The following is a 26,168-nucleotide window of genomic DNA, read 5'->3' as shown; positions in this document are numbered from 1 at the left end:
CCCGCAGGGCCCGGCCTCTTTCCGGCCCTCGGCGGCGCTGCCTCAGAGGCGCCGAGGCCGAGGAGGAGTCCGCACCGGGGCGCCATGGCCGAGGGACCCAGCCACGCCGACAGCGCCGCCTCGCTCCGGCTGCGCGCCCTGCTGCGCCACGTCCTGCCCGGCCGGGGACCGGGGGCCGGGCGCCCCGTATCCTTTGGACCGAGCTGGCGGGCGGCAGGAGAAGCTCCTCCTTGGGGACGAGGGAGGACGAGGAGGGGAGGCCCGGCCCGTGGGATTCAAGGGTGGCGTCGGAAGGGGCCCCGAGGGCCATCGAGCGAGGCAGGGCGGGAAGCCGCGGCCCTCGGAGCCAGAGACTCGTCCTCGCCCTCCTCTTTCTCGGACAAGCTCTCCAACCCCCTCGGACCCTCCTCCGGTCGGGGGAGTTGGAAGGGGCCCCCCCTCCAGGCCCAGGCACCTGCCCATCTCTCCTTCGCCTTTCTGGGCTCAGCCCCTTCCAGGCAGCTTCACCTGCATCATGAAGTGGGAGCAGACTTGTAAGGAAGTCTGCAGAGAAGCAGAGCCTTTGAAACTGGGGCTGGACACGGTCTCTGGAAGAGGTCTTGAGCATGTTGGACCTGCATGGCAGCAGAACTTTCAAAAAATGCATCTTTTCCTAACATTCAAATTGGCAATGGGAAAAAGCTTCACCTGTCGAATTGCTGCTTTTCTGAGGCTCGTTAGAAGTGCATAACCCTTCTATGGGGAGAGGGCAGAGAGGACCTTGGCAACTGCCTCTCCCAGACATGGGACCTAATTCTAATTCCCAGACCAGGTCCCTTCTCAGGCTTCACCACTTCTTGGGTTTGGTTTGTATACTGACTAGAGAGCTATGTAATTCTTATAGAACTGGATGGGCCACTTGAATGGCTGTGTGTCTATTATGCTGGCCTCTTTAGTTTAAATGCAAAGCAGCCCTTTTAATTATAAATCAAATTATCTTGTATCTAGTCAAGATTGCATATGTCTGAGCAAGGGTTGTACAGATTTTGGCCCCAGTGAAGCTGAAACTAAACGTTTGAAGCATTGCAGGGGGTTGGACTAGATGACCCTCAGGATTCCTTCCAACTGTACAATTCTGTGTTTATATAATTCTGTCAGTGGGTGGCAAATAACTGCAAGTGTGTTTAAGCAAAATTATGCACAGCACAAAGAATTCTACAGGGCAGTGGCGTAGCGTGGGGGGTGCAGGGGGGGCCGGCCGCACCCGGCGCAACGTCTGGGGGTTAGGGTTAGGGGGTGCAAATCCACGGGTTAGGGGGCGCAAATTACTTGCCTTGCCCCGGGTGCTGACAACCCACGCTACGCCACTGCTGCAGGGATAGGAAAATACCTGCAGTGGCCTTTGCGCCCCCCCCCCCAATATCCTGATGATTTGGACATGTATCAATCCAATTTCTCTTGTCTCTCCATTGTTATTCACAGCTTTGTAGGGATATATTTTGATGGAAGAAACATTTCTATATATTGCATATCAGATCTACAGCTCTGATTGCTGCTAACCTTTTTATTTATTATTATTTTTGAACTAGCAATCTTGCTTTTGACCTTTGTACTTGGTACAGTTACATAAGGTATATGTGATTATCTAATACTTTTTCTAATACTTTTTCCTTGATTCTCTTCCCCTCTCCCCCACTATTTATTACTAATGTGTTTCAAGATGAGGAACAATAGAGAAGTCTGAGCATTTTCAAGGTTTCCTGAAATTTCCTCTCTGTTGAATACAGATTTAGCAACTCCCTTTAGGTCTGTCACTAGTTATGTGTACAGTATTATGCATCCAGTGGTTGGACATGCAAAATGCCATCCTAGATATTTTATGCATTGGGGAGATAAGTTGGAGGTGGGTTTGCAAGCAAGATTGGCAGTGGGGGAGTGCAGGTTGTAGTTATCTCTCCTCCTGCTTCTCTTCTCTCCCTCCTACTGCCAGCTCAGCATATAATAATAATAACAATAATAATAATAATAATAATAATAATAAATTTTATTTATATCCCGCCCTCCCCAGCCGAAGCTGGGCTCAGGGCGGCTAACAACAATAAAATAATACAACATTCTAAAATAATTTCATTATAAAATCAGTTCAAATCAGATTAATGGCAACCATTGGGCTAGAGTTCTGTGAGAATTGCCAAAGGAGGGAGTCAGGCTGTGCCCTGGCCAAAGGCCTGGTGGAACAGCTCTGTCTTGCAGGCCCTGCGGAAAGATGTCAAGTCCTGCAATGCCCTAGTCTCTTATGACAGAGCGTTCCACCACATTGGAGCCACAGCCGAAAAAGCCCTGGCTCTGGTTGAGGCCAGCCTAACCTCCCTGTGGCCTGGGACCTTCAAGATGTTTTCGTTTGAAGACCGTAAGTTCCTCTGTGGGACATACCAGGAGAGGCGGTCCCCTAGGTATGAGGGTCCTAGGCCATATAAGGCTTTAAAGGTTAAAACCAGCACCTTAAACCTGATCCTGTACTCCACCGGGAGCCAGTGCAGCTGGTATAGCACCGGGTGAATGTGATCTTGCAGCAAGGACCCCATAAGGAGTCTCGCCGCGGCATTCTGCACCCGCTGGAGTTTCTGGGTCAGTCTCAAGGGCAGCCCCACGTAGAGCGAGTTACAATAATCCAGTCTGGAGGTGACCGCCGCGTGGATCACAGTGGCTAGGTCAGGGCGAGAGAGGTAAGGAGCCAACTGCTTAGCTTGGCAGAGATGAAAAAATGCCGCCTTTGTTATAGCTGCAATCTGCGCCTCCATGGAAAGGGAGGCCTCAAAGATTACACCCAAACTCTTAACGGACGGTGCCGGTACTAATTGTGCCCCCACAAGAGATGGGAGTTGCCCCCCCAATCCCATATCGTCCCGACCCAGCCAAAGGACCTCTGTCTTCGAAGGATTTAACTTCAACCGGCTCCCACATAACCATCCAGCCACAGCTTCCAAATATCTGGTCAGTGTGTCTGGGGCCGAGTCAGGATGGCCTTCCATCAACAGATAGAGTTGGGTGTCATCAGCATACTGATGGCAGCCCAACCCAAAACTCCGGACAAGCTGGGCGAAGGGGCGCATAAAGATGTTAAAAAGCATCGGGGAGAGTATCGCACCCTGAGGCACTCCACACACCAAGGAGTGGCGCAATGACAATTCCCCGCCAAGCGCCACCCTCTGTCCCCGACCAGAGAGAAATGAGCGCAGCCATTGAAGGACTGTGCCCTGGATCCCCACGTTGGCAAGGTGGTCCAGGAGTTCGGGATCAACCATGTCGAAGGCTGCTGACAGGTCTAGAAGAATCAGCAGCCCCGACCCGCCTTGATCCAGCTGCCTGTGGAGGTCATCTGTTAGGGCGACCAGGGCCGTCTCGGTCCCATGACCAGTGCAGAAGCCAGACTGGAATGGATCCAGAGCCGATGTTTCATCCAGAAACCCACCAACTGCTCTCTCAATCACCTTACCCAGAAATGGAAGATTCGAAACTGGGAGGTAATTGGATAGATCTAATAATGTTTTCTTTAAGAGCGGGCGCACCACTGCCTCCTTCAGTTCCCCTGGGAATGTCCCGGTGCCAAGGGACAAATTGATGATATCCCCCAGGGGGGCCCGCACCTCGTCTGGACACGCTCTAATCAGCCAAGACGGGCACGGGTCAAGAGGACAGGTGGTGGGCTTTCCAACTTGGAGGAGTCTGTCCACTTTGGCTGGGGATATCCGGTCAAAGTGGTCCAATACTGGACCCGAGGACACTCGAGGGGCCTCCAGTTCGTTTATTGTATCCAAATTGGCAGGGAGGTCATGGCGGCGTAACAAGGCCTTCTCCGCAAAAAAGCTCGCAAATGCCTCACATCTGTGTGTCAAATTGTTATTTAAATTTGGCTGTTCCTCGAGGGATGTTAAAGACCTAATTATACTAAATAATTGCGTCGGGCGAGAGCTAGCGGATGCAGTGGAGGCAGAGAAGTAAGACTTCTTAGCGGCCTTCACTGTCATCTTGTAGGTTTTCATAAAAACCCTATAAGATGTTCTTGAGGCTCCATACTGCCATACTCGCTCTAGCCGTCTGAGGTCCGGCTTCATTTTCGGTAAACCAGGGAGCCCGGCTTCTGCAAGGTCGCAGAGGGCGCTTAGGTGCGATCTCATCGGTGGCTGCCAGGAGCTGGGTATTCCAGCCCTCAACAAGCTCAGTCAATGAGTCGCCAGGGGGAGCAAGGTCCCGCAAGCCTTGGCGGAATCTATCAGGGTCCATCAGCCTCTGCGGGCAAGCCCAAATTGGCTCGCCACCTAAGCAGGGTGGGGGTGGAAAGTCAATCCTGGCTTTCAGAGCGTAGTGATCAGACCATGGCACCTTCATCGAAGGAGACATGATCACATCTATACCTACGCCAAAGATCAAATCCAGCATGTGGCCTGCTTGATGTGTGGGGCCCGAAACAAACTGGGAGAGCCCTAGTGTCGCCATGGAAGACACCAGGTCCAGAGCCTGTGAGGAGGGAGTAGCATCAGCGTGGAAGTTGAAGTCCCCCAATACCAATAGGTTAGGGAACTCCAAGGCCCAGCCGTCCACCGCCTCCAGTAGGCCTGACAGGGTGGCTGCTGGTGCGCTAGGTGGCCGGTACACCAGCCAGACAGCCAAGCTCTCCTCGAAGCCCCACACTAGGCCAACACATTCAATGCCGGGGATCAATGGCGATGGTAGAGCCCTGAAAGAACAATCTTCCCGGATTAATACTGCCACCCCTCCCCCCCGGCCCACAGTCCATGACTGGTGGAGGGCGGAGAAACCCGGGGGCGCCATCTCTCGTAAGGTAACTGTTTCCCCTTCGCGCACCCAGGTCTACGTCACACAAGCCAGGTCAACCCCCTGCGAGGTAAAGAAATCTCGCAGGGTGGCGGTTTTGTTGCCTGTACACCTGGCATTGCACAGCACCAGTGATGGAGGTGAGTAATCCTTGCTCACCCTACCCTCGTCCCTTGGGATGGGGCGCAGATTGGAAGGTGTACGAGCATATCCGTATCTCGATCCCCTTCGCCTATGACATCTGCCCCCACCGCCATACCTCCCTCGCCCCTCCACGGTAGCAATCCCAAGCCTCATACTCGCCTCCATTGACGGCAATTGATGTTATTCTTTCCCAGCCTAGTTGTTCTGCTTTATAGTATCAGCAACTCAATAACTCTAATTAGTCGAGTAGAACAAACCAGCTAAACATCAGCTACCTCTCTGATTATATGAAACTATTATATTCTTTGTCAGCCTACTATTATAATATTAGGCAAACCAATTAATTAAATTAAGAAATTGAAAAATAAACCCCAAAACATTCCATAGCTAAACAAAACTACCACATAACATACATTAAGGGGGGGGGGACACCTAAATAGCATCAAACACCTAACAGTAAGCAAGCAAAACTTAAATATTATCATGAAACAATGAACTATAAAAAACTAAAACAAATGGCAAAGGGAGGGGGGAAAGGAATGAAAAAAGTTATTGTAGCAGACGAAGTTCTTGTAGCATCACGCGCCAGCTCGAGTCTACTCGAATGATCTCTGAATCTGCCAACCTGAACCACCAGGCGACATCGGGGGGTGGGCAGAGGAAGGCGGGGCAGGCTCAGTAAATGCCCTGTTCGATGTCAATGCCGTCCCCGATGGTCTCAGGGGGCCCTCCTCTTGCTGTTGCGCTAGCACTTGTAGCGGCAGAGAAGGTGTTCCTCTTGGCATCAGGAGTCCTCTGGTTTCCCCCACTGCTGGTGTTCTCAGGGCCACAGAATCATACCTCTCCTCTGCTACATCCAGCTGCCAGCCCTGCGGCTTAAGAGTCTCTGGCGTCTTGAGGGTGGAGCCCCCCCCCCGGCTCCCTAGGTGCCTTTCAATTGAGTCTATCTTGACCCAGGCTCCATGCCGAGCACTCGACCAGTCTGTCTCCATCCAGGAGCACCGCTGGCATGCAGGGCAGCCGGACCCACAGCTGGGAAGACAGAGCAGGCGCACAGCAGAGTTGGACCCAAAGCCAGGAGGGCAGAGGCAAGCACAAACGGAACACTCCTGCAACACGGCTTCACCTCCCTTAGTTCATTTAAAACGCCGAGTCAAAGCCTGAGTCAGAGTCAGTTTGGAAAAAGTTCAGGAGATTAATTAAATTGTTTAGAGTTACGAGTCCTTGAAATAAGCTGGGCGGCGGCTGTTAAGCTGTTTGACTTCGTTAGATCTAATTTACAGCGCCAACTTCACAAGTTCTCTGAAATACCCCAGGTTGCCAAACTTTTGATAAGAAGAGGGTTAAAAGATTAAAAAGTTAAAATGTTGAAAAAGTTAAAAGGAGTAGGAGCCCCCAAAATCTAATTGAGGAGCTCTAACAGGAGCGTCTTACCTCAACACCATCTTGCAAGTACCAGGTATTCACCTCTCAAAGTACCAGGTATCCACCTCTCAAAGTTTACTGGAAAGTTTCTTTGCCCCTTCAGGTCATCAGAACGCCACTGTGACTGTATGAATAGCTGTATATCTATCATCTATCTCTCTGTTTTCTATTTTTCTATATATCAAATATCAGTCAATACAGTGCAGCCCAATACAAAGGAAAAAGGAGGAGAGGAGCTTTGGTCTGTTCTAATGAAACAATTACGTCAATTCTATCTTTGAAAAGTGTCATGTTAAAGCTTCCAGTGAGAGAAAGCCCATGTTTTTTAATTACTGCATAAGAAATAAAACTTGTCTAAATAGCATAAAGATTTTTCTGCCTCTTGAATTTTTCTACACAGTCAAAGGTTGACAGCTTTATTTGTCCATGACTGCCAAGTCCCGAAGTTTCTGATACCAGACTTCCATAAGGTTGGTGTCACAAGTTCTCCAGAATCTAGCTGCTGTGAACTTTTTTGCAATATTTAATTATGTGGTGACCCAAATCAAAAAGAGAGAGGGAGATAATTTTTGGATGACCTATTTGGTTATTCACTCAATTTTGCGAAAGACCTGTAACCAAACTTGTTTGACTAGGGCAGTACAACCAGAGGTGAAAAAATGAGCCAAAGCTGCTACCATATCTCCAGCAGTTTGTAGTGCGTAGTCGTTTTGTAATTTTATTCAAAGAGAAAGGATACATACACCAACGATATATGATTCTATGATAAAAGACCTTGGATGCAGTTTCACTGAAACTAATGTCTACTGAATTATCTTCACAAATAAGGTATCTCAGGCATACCCTTAGTATGTTTTTCTGCTCAATGTTTATGCACTGTGTTATGACTTCATGATATATACAAACCAGGGACAGTTGCATCAGCACCTGTCCTGGCCCCTTTCTTCTACTTTGGAAAAAATACTAAAAGTTATCAGAATATTGATAGCAACAACAATGGATGTTTCCCTGTTAGAAGTTTCTATTGATGATAATTCCAGACAGAATTCTCTGTGAAAGAAATGAACCATGATTGTCTTTTCATAAGGTAAAGGTAAAGGGACCCCTGACCGTTGGGTCCAGTTGTGACCGACTCTGGGGTTGCAGTGCTCATCTCGCTTTATTGGCCGAGGGAGCCGGCGTACAGCTTCCGGGTCATGTGGCCAGTATGGCGAACCAGAGCATCACACGGAAACGCTGTTTACCTTCCCGCTGGAAGGTACTTACACTTTGATGTGCTTTCGAAGTGCTAGGTGGGCAGGAGCAGGGACTGAGCAATGGGAGCTCACCCCGTCGCGGGGATTTGAACCGCCAACCTTCTGACCGGCAAGTCCTAGGCTCTGTGGTTTAACCCACAGCGCCACCCGCGTTCCTTTGTCTTTTCATACTGGGCACCAATTATGGAAAAAAATAGATTGAAAGAGTAGCATGTATGCTTTGGTCTTTTGACTCGTATTTTTGTAATTTTTGTGGATTGGAATGTGTGGCACAAAGCTTTTAATGTTGTTGCAAAAATACTTTTAAAAACTGAATAGAGTTAATATCACAAATGGGTTTATCAGTAAGCTATGGTTGTCCACAGTTACCAAAATATACATACTAGCAAAACTGCCTGTGCGTAATGTGTGAAATGCCCTATTGGATAAATGAGCTTACTTGTATTAATCTAAAACATTTTACAGTGGTACCTCAGGTTACATACGCTTCAGGTTACAGACTCCGCTAACCCAGAAATAGTGCTTCAGGTTAAGAACTTTGCTTCAGGATGAGAACAGAAATCGTGCTCCAGCGGCGCGGCGGCCCCATTAGCTAAAGTGGTGCTTCAGGTTAAGAACAGTTTCAGGTTAAGTACGGACCTCCGGAATGAATTAAGTACTTAACCTGAGGTACCACTGTATTCATTTTTTTCAAAAAAAGAATAAAAAAAGAATGTCAAAGTCAAAAGGCATATTTACAATATTACATTCATGAGCATCATAGTCTTGGAATTGATTAATAATTTAACAAAGTTTAAAGAAAAGGGGGGAGGGGGAAACCCCAGTGTTCTTCTCCTGCTATTACGGCATTTGCAACAAATATATTTTCGGAATTACATAAATTGCATTTCCATTCTAAAATATATCTCCAGTTGCCATGAAAGACTTATTTGCTTTTATTTGCCTTCAATGAAACTAATTGCACTACTTGAATATGGAAGAAGTCTGATATCCATTTGGAAACCATTGGAATCTTGCTCTTAAGGGAATACTTCCTGCTGTTCTTTGCTGTTTCCAACTATAATTGCTCTATGATTTAGTGGAAATGCATATCCAGTTCAACTTATTTCTTCATTGAATTATTTCTTATTTCTATATTTCCATCCAACAAACCTTCATTTTGGAACAGTGTTATTCCTACAGTTGTTTCCAGCAGTTTCCTTTTTTTATTTTGTAGATTTTTCTGACAAAATGTTATATCACTGGTATTTTTTCTTAATTTTCTTGGAAGACACCACTTTATGTTTGGCAATTGCTTTCCATCTGGTGTTTTTGTTAATATTTAGAAAGTACAAATATAGAAGACACTATTGTAAAAAAAAAAATGCTTTCCCCGAATAGTTTTCCATTTGTCATTAGAAGTTGCCACCAAGGTGACAAATAAAAACTTAAAACAATCAATGTTTATTATCCAAACTCTGTGAACTGTAATATTCATTATGCTGTCTATGGGTTACATTAAAATGTCCCCTTCCTAGGCAGTTAACTTGCATCAGGGAACGGAACCTTTGGCTCCAATCCTGTGCATTGCACAAGATGATAGATTGTATAACTCAGTTTAAAAAGAGTGAAAACAGTGGGGAGTGTGTATGTGAGGAGAATCACTTCTTTTGTTACGATTTGTTGAGTGGATCCATACATGCGTTCTGTTGTATCTTCCTATATCCATACTGTGTCCCAGGCTTAATAATTTGCAAAATGTATTCAAACTGTAATTCTTATTTCAACAGAAGGAGCCATATCCAATGCTACTATTATTCTGCTATCACAGCAGATTTCTACTGGAAGTAAACTTTCCCTCTTCTCCTCTCTTTCTGGCAGTGCCCCATGAACACTCAAAATCTGCTCCAAAGGGTTGGAGAACCCTCCACAGTAGATTGAAGGTGTGCAGGGAGCCCCTGTTACGTCACTGCAACATTGGAATGTATCATATAATCCAAATATTCCTTATTTGCCCTCCCCTCCTTTTTAATATCATAGTAAATATTTCAATAGGATTGCTCATCTTCTTTTCTGTTTTTAACCAGTGGGGTTTTTTCGTTTCTGTTTTAATCAGGCTATACACTGTTTAATTGAAGGGGCATAATAATCCAAAACTATTTGTGAGAGAAGACACAAAGATCATAAACTTTTAAATAGATGCATATTGTTTCAAATTAAAGTTGTTTGTAGAATCCTTTCCTCAGGTTTCTTTAGAAAAGAGAACTGGTGTATTTTTTTGGGTGGGAGAGGGAATATTCATAAAACATTCATTTTCAAAACTGCAGTCTTTCCGGGAAACTTGTGAGAATGGCAGTGTGCCAGGAAACAGGGAATTATATTCACGTATAAATATGTACATTTTTTTTGGCAAAGGGTGTTTAAGGAGATAACAGAAATCACTGGATTAAAGCTGACCAAAAGTCCAGAGGTGGCTTTATTATCAATTTACGATGGGGTGGAAGGTTCGCAGGTTAGGAAGGGCTTGCTCACAAATTTATGGCAGCTGCACGAGTTTTTATAGCTAGGAAGTGGAAGGGGTAAGCAGAATATAAAATGGAAGAAGTGGGATATTAATGATAAATTAATGTGTCATTAAGGTAAGACAGAGAATATGCAGGAGAAATGATTTTGAGGAGATATGAATGGTGTTTGTAGAATTTGTACTGTTAAACCGGAAAGGGGTCAAACCATCGCAAGAGGTGCTGAAATTCTGGGAGGTTGGATAGTTACAGTGGAATGGTCTCGGTGATGGGGTGCATATTTTTATTCTATTTTATTTATGATTATTACTTTGTCAAAAAGAAAAAAGTGGCAGTTTTCATAATTGTCTTATGATTAACTTGGAATGTTTTTGTTTTATGTCAGGAGGGGAGATAAATGCTTAGGTGTTTGATTTTGGGTTGCATGAAAATCCCCATGTCTTACTATTTATTTATTTATTTAATCTACCTTCTTTAACTGTAGCTTAAAATAAATAATTATAATGTCGAATGGCTATCTTCCAGTTCTGCTGCATGCGGCTTTAAATTATTAGGAAAACTTGGGAGATTAGTGGTGTACATCAGAATAAAACTAATGTACATTATATTTCCTCCTCCATGTTAATAGTTCCTATGATTCAAAATGAGTTCTGAGTTTTTATTTCACCCCATAAGATATAAGATATATTCAAAACCGTATTTAGATTCCTTAACTTCTGCTCAAGACACAAATTCCAACTTCAGCCCAAGTAACTACGGTGAAATATCCAATTCAGTACCGGTAGGTAATTTTTCTTTTTCTGTATAAAAATTAGATCTGTTGTGGTGATCATGGCAATGAAAGGAAACCATATATTTATTTTTTGGCTAGAATTCCAAGCTTGAATTTGGTGAGGTTTTGATAATTTGGGGTGGATTAACCATCACATTGCTCTGAATTCCTGCAGATTTTGCAGTTCTGAAATAGTAGAGTAGCAAATGTTGGGATGCAGGATGCAGCAACCATTGCCCTCTGTTTACCAGCATTTTGCTGTCTAATTTTTGTTCTTTAGCTCCTGCTCTCCCAATAGCTCCCTGCAGCATCTCTGTGTGAAGTAAAGATAGGGCACATAGTATAAACTAAATAACCCAATAGCACAGTTCAGTCTTGTAGCAAGTCCCTTTGCATTCATTATCTCTTAATCCATGCTAAGTATATTTGGATTGCAACCGAAATAGTTTATTTCATGCAAAGACCCACTTTTTGTTTATATGCCAAATTCTATCTCAGCAGCACTCAAAAGCGGCATATAACATGAAATACAAACGTATTTTGCTGATGTGGTTGTTTCTTACCTACTGGGGGGGACAGGTTACAGCTAGCAATTGCAACACCTGAAACTTCAGGGACTCCCTCCCACATGGACCTGCCTGTTTTCCCTAGAGCTCCTCTGTGCTGCAGGAGACTCCGGGGTGTGTTGGAGGCTGCAGAAGAGTTCCCAGGGAGCGCTTATCTCCTAGACTTCATCCTTGCCCTGTGAACTTATCCAGTGTGTGTTCCTATCTCCGCAGTTACACCTTAGATAATAATGTTCTAAGCCCAGAGCAAAGGGATTTCTATGAGGAGAACGGCTATCTCGTCATAAAAAATCTGGTCTCGGATGAGGATGTTGAACATTTCAGGTAAACTGTTGCCATGTGTCCTAATCACATATACTGTAGTGAGATTGTCTAAAACAAGTATCTTCAACCTTTTCAGACCCAGAACTCACTTTTCACCCAAACATGCATTCAGGACCCATTTCTTCATCTCTTTTTCCATAGCTTTGCAGGGTGGTAGTGATCCTGTTTCAACCCCCCTTGGGTCAGTCTTGACCCCCCCCCCGTGGTACTTGACCCCACCCCCCGTGGTTTAAAACACACTGGTTGCAGTCCAGAAGTCTCTCTTGAGGTGTGCCCAAGAGCTTGTGTTTGCCAAGCAAGACCTGAAGGCCGCAGGAAGGGCCCCACTCCAAATGAAAATTCCCCCTGGATTTACAAGAACATCCAGCCAGTTGATACGAGGCATAATTCACTTATAAATATACACTCAAAGCCTCACAGAGAATGAGTTATGTGGATCTCTAGTTTCGAGTTCTTACCCATAATTTTGCACCAAGGTGTCCCAACTTCATACCAAGTCGGCTGCAAGAGTACCCTCTGCCCACACACTGCTTTGTCATGGGGGGCAGGGAAGCAAGCCCAAAATTTCACACACACTCACACACCCCAGAGAAGCTAGGTGCTGGACTTCAGGAAGGAGGCACAAGGTATAGAGCTTTCCCACCTCTTTTCCCAAGCTGGGAATGTGCTAACTAGGCTTTGGGAATGAGGTGGGAGGACTTTAGGACCCTGTCTGAATCCTTACACCTTCTTCCCACAGCCCAAGGCCTCTCTTCCATGAGTTGGGAAAGGCAGTCCAAGGTCTGCCCAAAAGACTGCATGTGGCCCTCAGGCTATGCTTTGAACAGCCTTGTTTTGCCCAGTAGAAGTATCCAGTTCATTTAGCAAGGGCAATAACATGGTAAATAGCCTAGTAAACTTTGCCGAAGTAAATTTTTAAAATTCCCTCTTCAGAAATGAGTTCATGAAGATCTGCAGACAGGAAGTGATCGTCCCTGGACTGGTGGTCATGAGAGATGTGTCAATTGCCAAGTCTGAATTTATTCCTGATCAAAGAGCAGTTTCAAAACTACAGGATTTCCAGCACCATGAAGAGCTGTTCAGATATTGCACATTGTCTCAGGTTAATTTTTTTAAAAAAAGAATATCCTGAAGACCACAAATACCGTATTTTGCGCCCCATAGGACGCTCCGGCCCATAAGACGCACCTAGTTTTTTTGGGGGGAAATAAAGAAAAATTTTTTTATTCCCCCCCCCCCAGGTGCGGGGCTGGAAGAACCAGGTCGGGGAACAGTGGGAAGGCACGCTCTGCCTCCCCGCTGTCCCCCGAGCTTGTGGGGCTGGCGATGGGGAGAAGTGCACCAGTCCCGGGAGGGCAGGCAGCTCTGTGCCGCCATCCCGAGCGGGGCGGGACTTAGCGCCCCGCTCGGGATGGCGGCGCAGAGCTGCGCTGGTCCCAGGACCACAGGCAGCTCTGCAGGGCCACCGGGAGCGGGCGGAGCTTCTCCCCCGGCTCCCGGTGGCCGGGCAGAGCTGCGCTGGTCCCGGGATTGCAGGCAGCTCTGCGCAACCCTCGGAGCCGGTCTCCGGAGGGTTGCGCAGAGCTTCCTGAAGCCTGGAGAGCGAGAGGCATCAGTGCGCACCGACCCCCCTCGCTCTCCAGGCTTCAGCGAAAGCCTGCATTCGCCCCATAAGACGCAGGCACATTTCCCCTTCATTTTTGGAGGGGGAAAAGTGCGTCTTATGGGGCGAAAAATACGGTAATCTGCATTTTTTTTATATGTGGTCCTTCACATTATATTAATTCGGAAGAAACTTGTAATCTCTGTATACAGTCTCCACAGCCTGATCTAAGGATGTTGCCCTTTGCTGCTCTAGAAAATCGCTGCCCAGCTCTTTAGCCACAGGCAAAGTCTGCACTGAATAGACACCTTCGTTATTTAGGTTACTAGCATAGTATGGCATGGAATAGCACCATCTATCAAAAGTTAAGAGACCCTGAGGATGAAATGACACATGATGCCAGAGGCCCGTGACTTTTTCATAATGATTGCTTAGTTCCTGTCCATTTCAATGGGATATGCATAGGGAGACATTGCTGGTGGATTCTGTCAGTAACTTGGATGATGGCAGTTTTTGCACAGGGCAGCGATTTTGCATAAAACTGTTTGCTTCTTCAACACTGGTGTATTGATCATGCATATTCACTTGAGTCTTGCCTGTGAAATATAAGGGGTAATATATTTTTAGCATGTTTAAATATGCATCTCTCTTCACCTTAGATATTGAAATATGTCGAATGCTTCACAGGACCAAACATCATGGCTATGCACACCATGTTGATAAATAAGCCTCCGGATTCTGGTAAGAAATAATTGAACAGAGGAGAAATAAAATACTCTGTTCAAGAATGCAAGCGTGTATTTAAATATTAGCAGACTTGTCCTTTTTTCTTTTTCTTCTGCAAGGTCCTGTAGGTATCATTAGTGAGTTAGCTGCTGTGATGCAAGTCTAAATGAAAATATATACCACTAACATGGTTAATATACATCAGGTTTGGTATTGATACACTCTAAACAATGGGACCTTTTTCCTGTTTATGGCTTTGTTGCCTCAAGATAATCTGTGAGCAGGGACAAACGTAAAAGTGGAAGTGGCATGGTTTTCTCTCTTGCTGCCATCTTCCTCTTCCCCATGTCTCTCCCCATAGCTTGATTTCATTAAATGGCATGTTGCATATCCTTCTCTAAGTCATTGGTTTGCAGTCCTTTGGTGCCTTAGGGACTTGTCAGCCATTTCAGTTCAGTGCCAAGGATTCTGGTGTCTTTGTTTTCTCAAAGTGTATGCAGAAGCATACTCTGTAGGCAATAAACACTAGTTCTCAAAATTTAGCGATATGGAGGGCCAAGGAGGGTGCATCATCATCATCATCATCATCATGGGTATTATTTATACCCTGCCCATCTGGATGGGTTTCCCCAGCTGCTCTGGGCGGCTCCCAGCAAATCTTTAAAATACAATAATTCATCAAACATTAAAAGCTTCCCTATACAGGGCTGCCTTCAGATGTCTTCTAAAAGTCAGATAGTTGTTTATTTCTTTGACATCTGGTGGGTGGGCGTTCCACAGGGCAGGCGCCACTACATTAGGGGTTTGTGGGGGGAGGAAGAGCCCCACTGAAATGGGCTGTAGATCTTTTGAAGGAAAGAACGAAAATAAGTTGGACACTATTGGGAGGATCTACTTGCAGAAGGAGAAAATGTATATATTGTATATTTTTGTCATTGTGAGCTGCTTTGAGGCCTGGTGAAAAGTGGGATATAAACATTTGTAAATAAAATATTAAAGGACCTAGAAGCTGGTAAGGAGCCCCTGGATGCAATCTCATCTGGGTCACTTTCAGGGCTGCTGTCAGGAGGGAACCTCTTGGCTTTCAGATGTCCCAGTCGCCCACAAAATGTGCTCCTGGGTTTTAGCTCTAAGCAGTGGCAACTTATGCTAGTAAGGCGACTTAGGTAAAGAGGGGTAGATTAACTGGATGAGGAAATCTATGCATCGCTCTTACCATGCCATCACTACGATATATGGACATGTATAGCCATTGCCAGCTTAAATCCAGAAATACCAGTCCTGGTTTGAGTCTTTGAATGCCACTGGAGGTGTAGCCGAAACTGCATGAGAGGTATTGGTAGACTCTGGAGAACAGAGGGTTTCAGAGACTTTAAAAGAAATTGGTGGAAGGTGGGATGAGGGGGGCAAAACTAAAAAATAATTCAGTGGCAAGGAATGTTGGCTGCCTGAATGGGAGAAAAAATGAGAACCAGGTGGGAGCGGAACAGTTGGACTCAGGTATACAGATAATCTCATTCTGTATTGGTCACTTCTGCATCACACTGAGAATCTATTTTTAAATGTCCTGAGGGATGGAAGTTAGAGCCACCCATGGACATTGTGGAGAAAGTACAAGGTGTGACCGGAAAGTTTGGTGAATGATCGCAGAAATCCGACAGCAAGAAATACTCGAACATACATACCTTACAGGCCTTCAAAGTAGGCCCCTCTGATACAATGCACCATTGACAACATTCATAGAACTGTTGGAAACTTCTGGAGAAGTCCTCTTTTCGTACCACTTTCAGTTCCCTCGTCACAACAGCTTGGACGTATGAAATGTTGGAAAATCGGTGCCCTTTCAGTGCAGATTTCAGTTTTGGAAAAAGAAAGAAATTCGGTAGGGTCAGATTGGGAGAATATGGAGGGTGGGACAACTCAGTAACCTTAGTAACGATTTCACACGAAATATGCAGTCATTCCACCATCATTTGGACACACACACGCTGATCCCGCATCTGCTGCTAAACCAAGGGTCATCTTTGATGGTTTGCCGCCCTTCACGGAAAGGCTTAAACTACTCATGCACTGTCTTTCGAGTTACAGCTTCATCTCTGCACACAATTGTGACCATTTTGTGGGTTTCCAATGCCGATTGTATGTTCGAATATTTCTCGCTGTCCAATTTCTGTGACCATTCACCGAACTTTCTAGTCACATCTTGTAAATAATTTAATGTAGCTTATTCCACACCTGCCCGCAAAAACAAGCCAAAATGTAGCAATCGTCTAATTGAGTGTGGTTTAAAACATGCCCACACACAACAGTGCTATTGTAAATCCCAAACAGATGTAGTTCACTTTTCCCATATTGCTGGTTGGATGGATAATGCATTATAGCAGCTTTGTGGTGTAGCCAGTTGAGCATCTTACAACAATCCTGCCATGTTAATCCATTGTTTTTTCCTCCACTTTGTGGATTAAGCGAAGAGAGTTGCGCACAGCTGCACTGCAGTGTAGTTCACTGTTAGAACCCTATTGCAGACATGAGGACTGTGCTGTGAGTAGTTTAACAGCAGTCCTGCCACATAGTCCACTGTTAATATTGAAGGCCGGAGGCAGGGCTACTTTAGTCTGATCCGAGGCAAAATCCAGAACTCAGCTGCGAGCATCAACTTCACATTTCACTGACTTGCAGGTAGACTAGATGTTTGTTTTTTTGTTTTTAAATAGCACACAAAGAAAAACAAGTTAGTGCAGCAAGTCCTGTTTTGGGTGCTAACTTTTGTTCTGTAAACCCCCAGCTACAGACTCAGGTAAAACACACACAGCAACGCCACACGGTGACATCTTGTTCTCTCATTGTGCTTGTATTTACTTACCATATTTTTTGCTCTATAGGACGCGCTGGACCATAGGACACACAGGACCATAGGAGGGGGAGAACAGGGGAAAAAATTCTCCCCCTCTCTGCTCAGTGCCCCTTCAGCGAAGTGGCAGGAGAAACGGAGCCCCTTCCATTTCTCCTCCCACTTCACTGAAGGGGCGCTGCGCAGAGAGGGAAAACTGCAGCGCCTCTCCAGTGAAGCGAAGCCTGGAGAGCAAGAGGGATCGGTGTACACCAACTCCTCCCGCTCTTCAGGCGGTTATCCGCAAGCCTTCTGAGCGCAGCGAGAACTCCCGCTGCTCTCCGAAGGCTTGCGGATAGCTGCCTGAAACCCCCAGAGTGCAGCGGCAGTTTGCGCTGCGCTCCAGGAGCTTCAGCTTCTTCTTTTAGCCGCGGGGCTGGGGCAGGGGAAGCCCAAGCTTCCCCCGACCCCAGCCCCCAGAACAGGTCGGGGAGCGGCGGTCCCTTCTCCCTCTTGGGGAAAAAGCCCGCAAGAGCCGCGCGAAGCTTTTGTGCGGCTCTTGGGGGCTTTTCCTGCCTGCTTCCCCCCTGCATTCACTCCATAGGACGCATAGACTTTCCCCCTTAGTTTTTAAGAGGGAAGAAGTGCGTCCTATGGAGCGAAAAATACGATACCTAATTCTGCATCTGTACTATGAAAGCTAATACAAACAATTGTTGCAGGAAAGAAGACCTCTCGCCATCCAATGCACCAGGATTTGCACTATTTCCCATTCCGGCCTGCAGATCGCATTGTTTGTGCCTGGACTGCCATGGAGAAGATTGATCGCAGAAATGGATGCCTGGTAGTTTTGCCAGGAAGTCATAAGGGGTCTCTGAAACAGCATGATTATCCTGAGTGGGAGGTAATTTCTTTATGACTTCATCACAGGGAGGGATGGAGGATGGAGGTATCTGCAAATTTGGAGGTAGCCAATAGCAGTTTTGCTAACTGAGTAGTATTTTCAGTGTCCTTATAATTAAAAGGTAAGGCAAAGGTACCCCTGCCCGTGCGGGCCAGTCGTGTCCGACTCTAGGGTTGTGTGCCCATCTCACTTAAGAGGCCGGGGGCCAGCGCTGTCTGAAGACACTTCCGGGTCACGTGGCCAGCGTGACGAAGGTGCAACTGGCAAGCCAGACCAGCGCAGCACACGGAAACGCCGTTTACCTTCCCGCTATAAAGCGGTCCCTATTTATCTACTTGCACTTAGGAGTGCTTTTGAACTGCTAGGTGGGCAGGCGCTGGGACCGAAAGACGGAAGCTCACCCCACCGCGGGGATTCGAACCGCCGACCGTACGATTGGCAAGTCCTAGGCGCTGAGGTTTTACCCACAGCGCCACCCGCATCCCAGGCTATAATTCAAAAGAGGGCATTAAATTGAGATGAATGGGGAGCCAGTGGATTTGAGTTACATTCTGGACATCAGGAGTAGGAAAAGCAAAGGCAAGAAAAATTAACTTCCATGTTTGGGAAAACCAGCAAGGTTTGGAATGTCCCACCAGTTGTGGGGAGGGCCAGAGCTCAAAGGGCTTCGACAAAACGAATTAGACAGGCTTCTCAAATGCTGTGATAGGAAGGTAGAACATCCATCTTTGGTTGCAGGATGCATCTCCCAGATGCAAGGGAGAAAAGAGGCAGGAGGGCCATCGGCTTCACATTCAGCTTGTGAATTTCTCAAGGACCACCCTGTCCTGTGTTGGAAATTGAATCCTGGGCTACATAGGCCTTGCTCTCATCTAGCTATATAAACCTTTTGTATGAAAATAAGTTCTAAAAGTTTTTGAAGCTTGGATGATTGAAAACATTAAGCTTTTTAGGAAAAATAAGTTAATTTCATACATTGAACTTCCAGGGTGGTGTAAACAAGATGTACCATGGAGTGCGTGATTATGATAAAACTATTCCAAGGGTTCACCTTGCTATGGAGAAAGGAGACACAGTGTTCTTCCATCCCTTGCTAATCCATGGCTCTGGAATGAACAGGACTGAAGGGTTTCGTAAGGTAAGATGCTATTTGAGGTTGCAGGTGTTGGAACACCTGGATTATGCTGCTCAAGCAAAGTCAAGTCATAGCTTCCCCATTTTCTTAATTAACATTTGATGTTTCTTAATCCTCCTGTTTAATTTGTTTTCAAGAGTGACTTAGACCTACATATTTTTAGTTTAAAGCTGGTATAAAAAAGTAGTGAAGTGCTTACAAAGAGAAAAAAGTAAATAATGTGGGTCTTTTTACAGGCAATTTCTTGTCATTACGCAAGTTCTGACTGCCACTATATTGATGTGAAAGGTACAATTCAAGAGAACATTGAGAAAGAAGTTGTGGAAATTGCAAGAACAAAGTATGGTATAGACTCGCCTATTCCCCTGAAGGTATTGTTTGTGAACGTCCTTCATCAAAAACTTTTCACGTCATACGTCTGACATAATGGTATTGGGAATAATTATTCCATTGGTTCCAGTTACAGATAGGTAGCCGTGTTGGTCTGCCATAGTCAAAATAAAAAAATTCCTTCCAGTAGCACCTTAAAGACTTAGTTAGTCTTTAAGGTGCTACTGGAAGGAATTTTTTTATTCCATTGGTGGTAGCCTACTCAGTCATGTACTTTGGTGTTGAGCAGGTCAACATGTTACAATTCTCACTACCACACCACACCATTGGGGGACAAGCACTCGGCATGCTGTGTGATTTGTGTTGCTGGCAGCGAACTTATTGGATGAGTACAGAGGCCTGTAGCTAGAGCGCAAGATGTTCCTCCTCTCAATAACTTCTGCTGCACTCCGTGCCAAGAATAGACGTTTATTGTTCTGCATGAAGGTTCCTACTGGATCCATAATCAGGACGGTGGAAAACATGCTTTAAAATCGCATTCTGAAATGAATATTGCTACTCTCTAGTTCTCTTTGCAACTGCCCTAATATATATTTACTGGTGGCTGGCATAGAAATTTCTGCAGTCGTATCAACCTGTAATACTGGTTGTACATGGAATTACATAGTAACTGAAGAAAGCCGTGTAGGGGATTAAATCACCACAACCCCCCAATATGGAAAATTTTATTCAGCTGCCTCTTTGGCTTCTAAGTTTTGAGCATGCATTGCTCACCTTCTTTGAAACCATATCTCAGCCACGGTACAGAAAGTAGGAAATTGCAATGTAACCAAAATACTCTGGTTCTCTCTTCGCTGAAGCTCTCTTTTCCCCTGTTGAACAGAGGATCAGCAGCTTGGGCAGAGCAGAAGGCTCCAGCCGTGCCATAGGCAGCCTCTTTGCTGCTGCTGCTGCTGCTTTTCACTGAGATCTTGCAAAGCCTTGTACAGAACCAGAACTACTGGGTGTAGTGGGGGGTTTCTTCCATATACAGCTGTTTCTTTGTACAACAGGAATAATCTTGTGCACAAAACAAGGTTTTTCCTGTCCCACACCATAACTTTGTTTCATTTTTTGATCCTTAGGATGTTTGGATGGTGCGAAGTCGTCTCGTTAAAGGAGAGAGGAGAAGTCTGTAGAATGTTATCTTGATGCCAAGGCTTAGTTCATGAACCCAGCATATCATTTTCTAACTGGGAGAAACCATGATCCTTTGGTTGGATGTGTTCAGAATTTTTCTTGCACTGATTTTGCACAGTAATTTTTCAATTACTATGAAGTAAAACAGTTCTGAGGTATATATATATTTGATAATGATGCTTAATTGAGAATTCTAGGCACACCTCCTTGGACACGCCTGCTGTTCTGAGTAAACAATATTCTTAAGTTCAAGAACAGTTTTGACTATTTTAATTGATGGACTTCATGATCGACTTTATCCAGTATAGAATGGTAGGCAGCTGTATGATTCAACAAGGCACTGAAACAGCTGCCTTTATGCAGTGATTCAGAATGTTCAAGCCATATCCTGTATTCTTAGTAGCGTAGCATTATTTTCTCCAAACTGGGTGAATAAATGAACAAAACGGCAAATACAGTTCCTTGTAAGTTAAAGGAATATATTTTGGGGCAAAAATAACTAAATAGGAACTTCACATATGCTGGTAGACTTCTGACTAATCAGGAAAGGGCTCTCCATTTCCGATTGCCCCATCTCGAAAGGCTGCGGCAGAGTTGGGAGCAGTGTAGAAAAGCCCCCCCCCCAATGGCCAGAAGGCCGTCTTGTGTGGTCTCCTCTCATGTTGTCCTCTGAACAGAGCTTGGCTCAGCCTCCAGCAGCATATTGAACCAGTCAAGAAAACAGGCTTCTGCACCAATGGAATGCACCAATGACATGCACAGGTTCTCCATAGGGGCTACATTTGTTACCTAAGCTATACAAAGCTCTAACTAAAAGCTGTGTATTAGACTGTCAAAAGCCTATTGCAGTCAGCTTCATCAGCTTTTTAAAGAAATGACCAGTGGATTTAATCTCATTTGGAAAGTGCAATGTTACCCATATGACAGGCACGTTTTAAAAAATCAACTAAAAAGAGATTCAACTTAAATAGAAAATTAAGAAAGACAAATGACTAAACTAGAAAGTAATTACAATAATGAAAAAGAAAACCACCCTTATCATTTGGAGTTATGTGTGAAAATAATATATAAGATTGCATGCTTCCTTTGGGTTTTTTGTGTTCTCAGAGTTAATAAATAAACGTCGTGCTTCAATTAATATTTCTAGTGCTTCTCCTTTCCTTCATTTATAATACGTAAGCTTAGTTAAATACACTACTACCCAGACATGTTCATACCAGTTCAAGGGAAATAGACTTTGAAGTTTTCCATTGGAAAGCTATTTGTCTTACTGCTCTGAGTTAAAGAGTAGTCAATTCCAGTTCTAAATCTTTCTTATTAGCAATCTTTTTCAAGTACACAAGAAGAGTTGGAGGGATATTGGTTCTACAGTGGTGCCTTGCAAGACGAAATTAATTCGTTCCGCGAGTTTTTTCGTCTAGCGAATTTTTCATCTTGCGAAGCACGAAATCCCATAGGAATGCATTGAAATTCAATTAATGCGTTCCTATGGTCAAAAAAAGTCCAAACAAAGCCACATTTGGTACAGCAAGAGTTTATTAAGTGCTCTTTAAAGTCACACATACTGTAAAGAGCATTTCAAAAATTGAAGGAACAATAAATTAAGTTTCTAAACATGACAGAAAAACATTTAAAAATCAACAAAGTGTACAGTACATTTTCTAAGACTCTGGGGGACAACTCGAAGAAGGTTCCTCTTCCACTCTTTGCTTCTTGCTGAAGAACCCCCTCCTCAACTGTTCCCCCAGCCACCCACCACACAGAAATTCAAATCCAGATTTTTTTAAAAAAAACAGCAGAGTGGCCCAATGGTCACAGAAAATCATAAAAATGCAGGAAAAAACCACACAAGCTTCCAGATTCTTGCAAACCCCTCCCCAACACCAAGTCCTTGAATTCCAAACACCCCAACCCAAAATCCAAAAACCCCCCAAAAAGTTTTAAAAGTTTAACTTACCAAATGGCTGCATAAGAAGTTTTGGAAAAGCTTCAAAAATCACCAAAGTCTTCAAAAACCTCAAAAAAGGCTACCACACCGCGTTCTATGAGTTGCTCCTCGAAATCAAGTCGCAACTGTATTAACGGTGTTAAGAAAAAGGAAACAAACTTGCAAGACGTTTCCGTCTTGCGAAGCAAGCCTATGGGGAAATCGTCTTGCGAAGCAGCTCCAAAAACAAAAAACCCTTTCGTCTAGCGAGTTTTCCGTCTTGCGAGGCATTCGTCTTGCGGGGCACCACTGTATATCACATTGATCCACTCTTTATCAGCTGTAAAGGGAGGACTGCATGTTTATTAATGGATTAGAAATTGCACCCCTCTAAGCTGCTAAACCGTTAATAGCACTAATCCGCTAAGCCGCTAATAGGGTTGCTTCGCAAGACGAAAAAACCGCTAGACGAAGAGACTCGCGGAACGGATTATTTTCGTCTTGCGAGGCACCACTGTATAATGTTTAAACCAAATTAAGTTCACCCAAACATCCTTTCTCAAGCTGTTGTGATTTTGATTTAGGCTGTTGAGGCCATGATATCAACATCTACCTGCCTACAGAAGGCTATTTCTTATCGGCAAGCACTTTAAACATATTGTGAACACTGCTCAAACACAAATTAATGTCACAGGAATTATCTATATTACCTAAACAAGTGCATTTTATGGGATTACCCAAAAGTGGTTTTTTTTAAAATACGACCTCTGAGCATTGCTTTTAAAAAAAAAAGAATATCACCACAAAGAATCTAAATTTCAGGCAAACATCACAGGTCCAGTCTCTGTGGCTAATGCACATTATAGTTCTGATATATTTTTTCTCTCCTCTGCGGGTTGAGGTAGTGGAAGTGCAGAACCATTTTCCAGAATGCAGGCCAATAAACTGAATCAAACTCCTGACAAATGAGGTTCTGTCACTACTTTAGTTGCTCAAGGACATGATGTTCAGTCTGCTCTAGACTGAGTTACACTCTCCCAAAGGATCGTGTTTGCAGTTTAGCGATACTGTTGTGCCAGAGGTGGGTCAAACTTGGCCTGCGAGGCTGTTTTCTTCAAGCCCTGCCCACCTGCCATCATATGTGACATCAGGCGGAGCCTTGGGCACAGTGGGGCACTCCTGCTCATGCACTGGCAAGTGAAAGCAGCTTTGGCTCTATTGCCCATAAGCTGATGGGCAATAGAGCCGTGAATTGCTAGATTGGGTGTGGGAGCAGCTTCCCTGTGGAGAACACCCCTGCATGCCGCATGGATGGTGCTTGGAAGTCCAGACTTCAGAGCGCAAGATGCCCAGTCCCCCAAGGCTTAATTCTGCAGCAAAGAACCGTTGAGAAGAGCACGCCTGGCAGTACTGGGCAGCACAAGATGGCGCTACCCCGTTGGCATACAAACACTGCATTTTGCGCAAGCATTGCTTAAAGAACTTCTTCCAGAGGTCAGCAGATGGTGCTCTTTTCCCAGAGAGCCCAATTAGCCACTGCTGCTGTGTGTCTTTAGTGCAAGTTCTAGTCTGGAGTAGTCTCCCAATGTCCACAACATTGTGGCTCTAGACCAGATGTGTGTTTGGTAAATTACACAGAAGGGCAAGAAAGCAGTATTAAGTAGGGAGAAAAAAATCTTAATGGAGTAACACTTCTGAGTACGCACTCCTAAGGCTTGGTTTCTCATGTTGGCCTGGGTCACATGGTCACATTAAAGTAACGCTAATGCGAACACTCTTGTGAACAAGCAGCGTGTTGGTTTGCACTGCCGAAATTGTGCCTCACTGTTCCCCTGCTGCTGTTGCGCTTCCAGGAAAGAAGCCGTACTCAGGCTTGTTGTGCGGGCTGAACATGGTTTCTTTCCTCGTCAGGCTGGGCCGTTCAGACAACACAACAAGCCAGACTTGCCTTCTTGGCAGCCGGGGAGAAGCAAAGTGGCCAGAATTTCAGCAGTCTGCAAAGGTACACTGGGCATTCACATTAAACCATAGTTTATTTTAAGTATGGTTTGATGTAATATAATTCACGCATCAGAATAAGTTAAAGAGGGTAGCATGCACAATTAGGTACTATTTGTGTACATATTCATCAATATTAAACTTAGCCATTTACCTGGAATTCTTTTAGCTCATCTCTCTGTAGTGTGCAAATAACCTGCACAAATTAGCCTCCAATTTCCATGTTCAAAAGCAGCCGAGTTACTCAGATTAGGTTTTATTCAGAGACAGACTCCCAGCTTTGTAGTTCACATTTGAAAAGTTGGTACAAAAAACTGCAGTCTACTTTTCAAACACCGTCTAAGGAACTTTCTGAAGATCCTTTTGGAAACCGAACTGGATACCAGTTTGATACCATCAACCTTCTGGAGCGCCTGTCTGAGTTAGGGGTGGGTGGCATCACTTTGCGGTGGTTGCAGTCCTACCTGGATAGACATTGCTGGATGGGTGGTGCTTGGGGAGTGCCCTTCAATGTTGGGTTCCTCAGGGTTTAACAGCTACATGAAACTGCTCAGTGGGGTTATCTGGAGGTTGAGGGCGTTGTCAGCAATGCCCTTATGGCACACAGCTCTACTCCTTTACATCTGCACACAGTGAATGGCTTGACGGTTGTTATGCTTCAGTAGTAGACTGGATTTTTGCAGATATTAATAGTGTGCCGTTTGAAGCGACGGGATGCTTAAAAAACTGTTCCTTTTGGAATGAAGCATTGTCCAGACCCATAAGTTATTATTCAAAATTTTACTTGCAGAACTTTCTTTAAAAATAATTAAAACATCAAATGTACCTCAAAAATATGTCCAGCACAGGCTTAGCTTCTTAGAAAATATGAAATAATCCAAACAGACCTATAAGCAAAGGTCTCTCTTATTCAGAATCCATTTTTTCCAGAGCTGCTTTCCTCCCCCCCCCCATAATATTCTTTATTGGTTTTCATTTGCACACTCCACATACACATACTGTATTACTTTTCACACCTGACTTCCCTCCTTCCCTCTTCTGGCCTTTTATATCACATCTAACTTTTTCACATTCTCTTCATCCATTTTGTATATTATTTTTCTTATTTCATATTTGTTCATAGTCAAATAAATCCTCCTGTATATACAATTCTTATTGTGCAGGTTTTGGTGTCTTCGGGTGTCTTCCCGTGTAAGAGTCGGGGTGTCTGTGCGACGTTTCGACGAGGTCTCACTCGTCATCTTCAGGCTGGTGCTTTCGGCTTCTTGTTACTGGAACAGAGCAGAGTCTGGTGTTTGAGTTCTTATAAATACTGTTGAGGGGTGTGGTGTATAGCCTCCAACGTTCTGGGCAGAGAGGAAGTTCCTAGATTAGTGTGCCTTTTCTTCTTTTGTTCCTTAATTACTTGAGGGATATCTTGGGTGATTTCATGAGTGATATTCTGAATATCACTGGGTGGGTCATTAAGTGTAGATTAGTTGCTAAAGCTTTCGTGTCTTGACCTCTTGAGCTTGTGAAGAGTTTTTCTGAGAAGATGGCTGTGCTGCATTTAGTTGTGCTCTGGCTTGGCTTCGTGTATAGGGGCGAGCTATGGTTTTGTGCCTTGTGTCAGCCATCGAGATAGAGAAACACCCTCACAACATGAACAAGCGTGACGACACGTCCCGCCTGCCAGACATCTGGAAATTAGCCCTCCCCACAAAAACCGACACCAGAACCAGAGGCACACAGAA

At 44.8% G+C, this 26,168-nt stretch overlaps 1 protein-coding gene across 1 annotated transcript; it reads left to right on the top strand.

Annotated features, from left to right (window-relative positions):
* The first annotated feature begins 41 nt into the window (after window positions 1-41).
* Window positions 42-21,648, top strand: LOC309541898 (phytanoyl-CoA dioxygenase, peroxisomal-like). Its single transcript, XM_082240155.1, has 9 exons — window positions 42-186; window positions 10,867-10,922; window positions 11,693-11,803; window positions 12,737-12,905; window positions 14,066-14,147; window positions 17,685-17,866; window positions 18,855-19,004; window positions 19,238-19,372; window positions 20,456-21,648. The coding sequence occupies exons 1-9, from the start codon at window positions 85-87 to the stop codon at window positions 20,507-20,509; spliced, it is 1,041 nt and encodes a 346-aa protein (XP_082096281.1). The 5' UTR covers window positions 42-84; the 3' UTR covers window positions 20,510-21,648.
* Window positions 21,649-26,168: the final 4,520 nt, after the last annotated feature.

This window comes from Podarcis vaucheri (assembly GCF_965113315.1).
Source record: "Podarcis vaucheri genome assembly, chromosome: 10".
Lineage (NCBI taxonomy): Eukaryota > Metazoa > Chordata > Lepidosauria > Squamata > Lacertidae > Podarcis > Podarcis vaucheri.
Note: the sequence above shows the minus strand (reverse complement) of the source record. Positions and strands in the feature narration are given on the sequence as shown.

Coding starts and splice junctions, on each gene's coding strand:
- LOC309541898 (XM_082240155.1), top strand. CDS start 85: ATGGCCGAGGGACCCAGCCACGCCGACAGCGCCGCCTCGCTCCGGCTG. Junction 10,923..11,692: donor AAATATCCAATTCAGTACCG/GTAGGTAATTTT, acceptor CTATCTCCGCAG/TTACACCTTAGATAATAATG. Junction 17,867..18,854: donor ATGATTATCCTGAGTGGGAG/GTAATTTCTTTA, acceptor TTGAACTTCCAG/GGTGGTGTAAACAAGATGTA.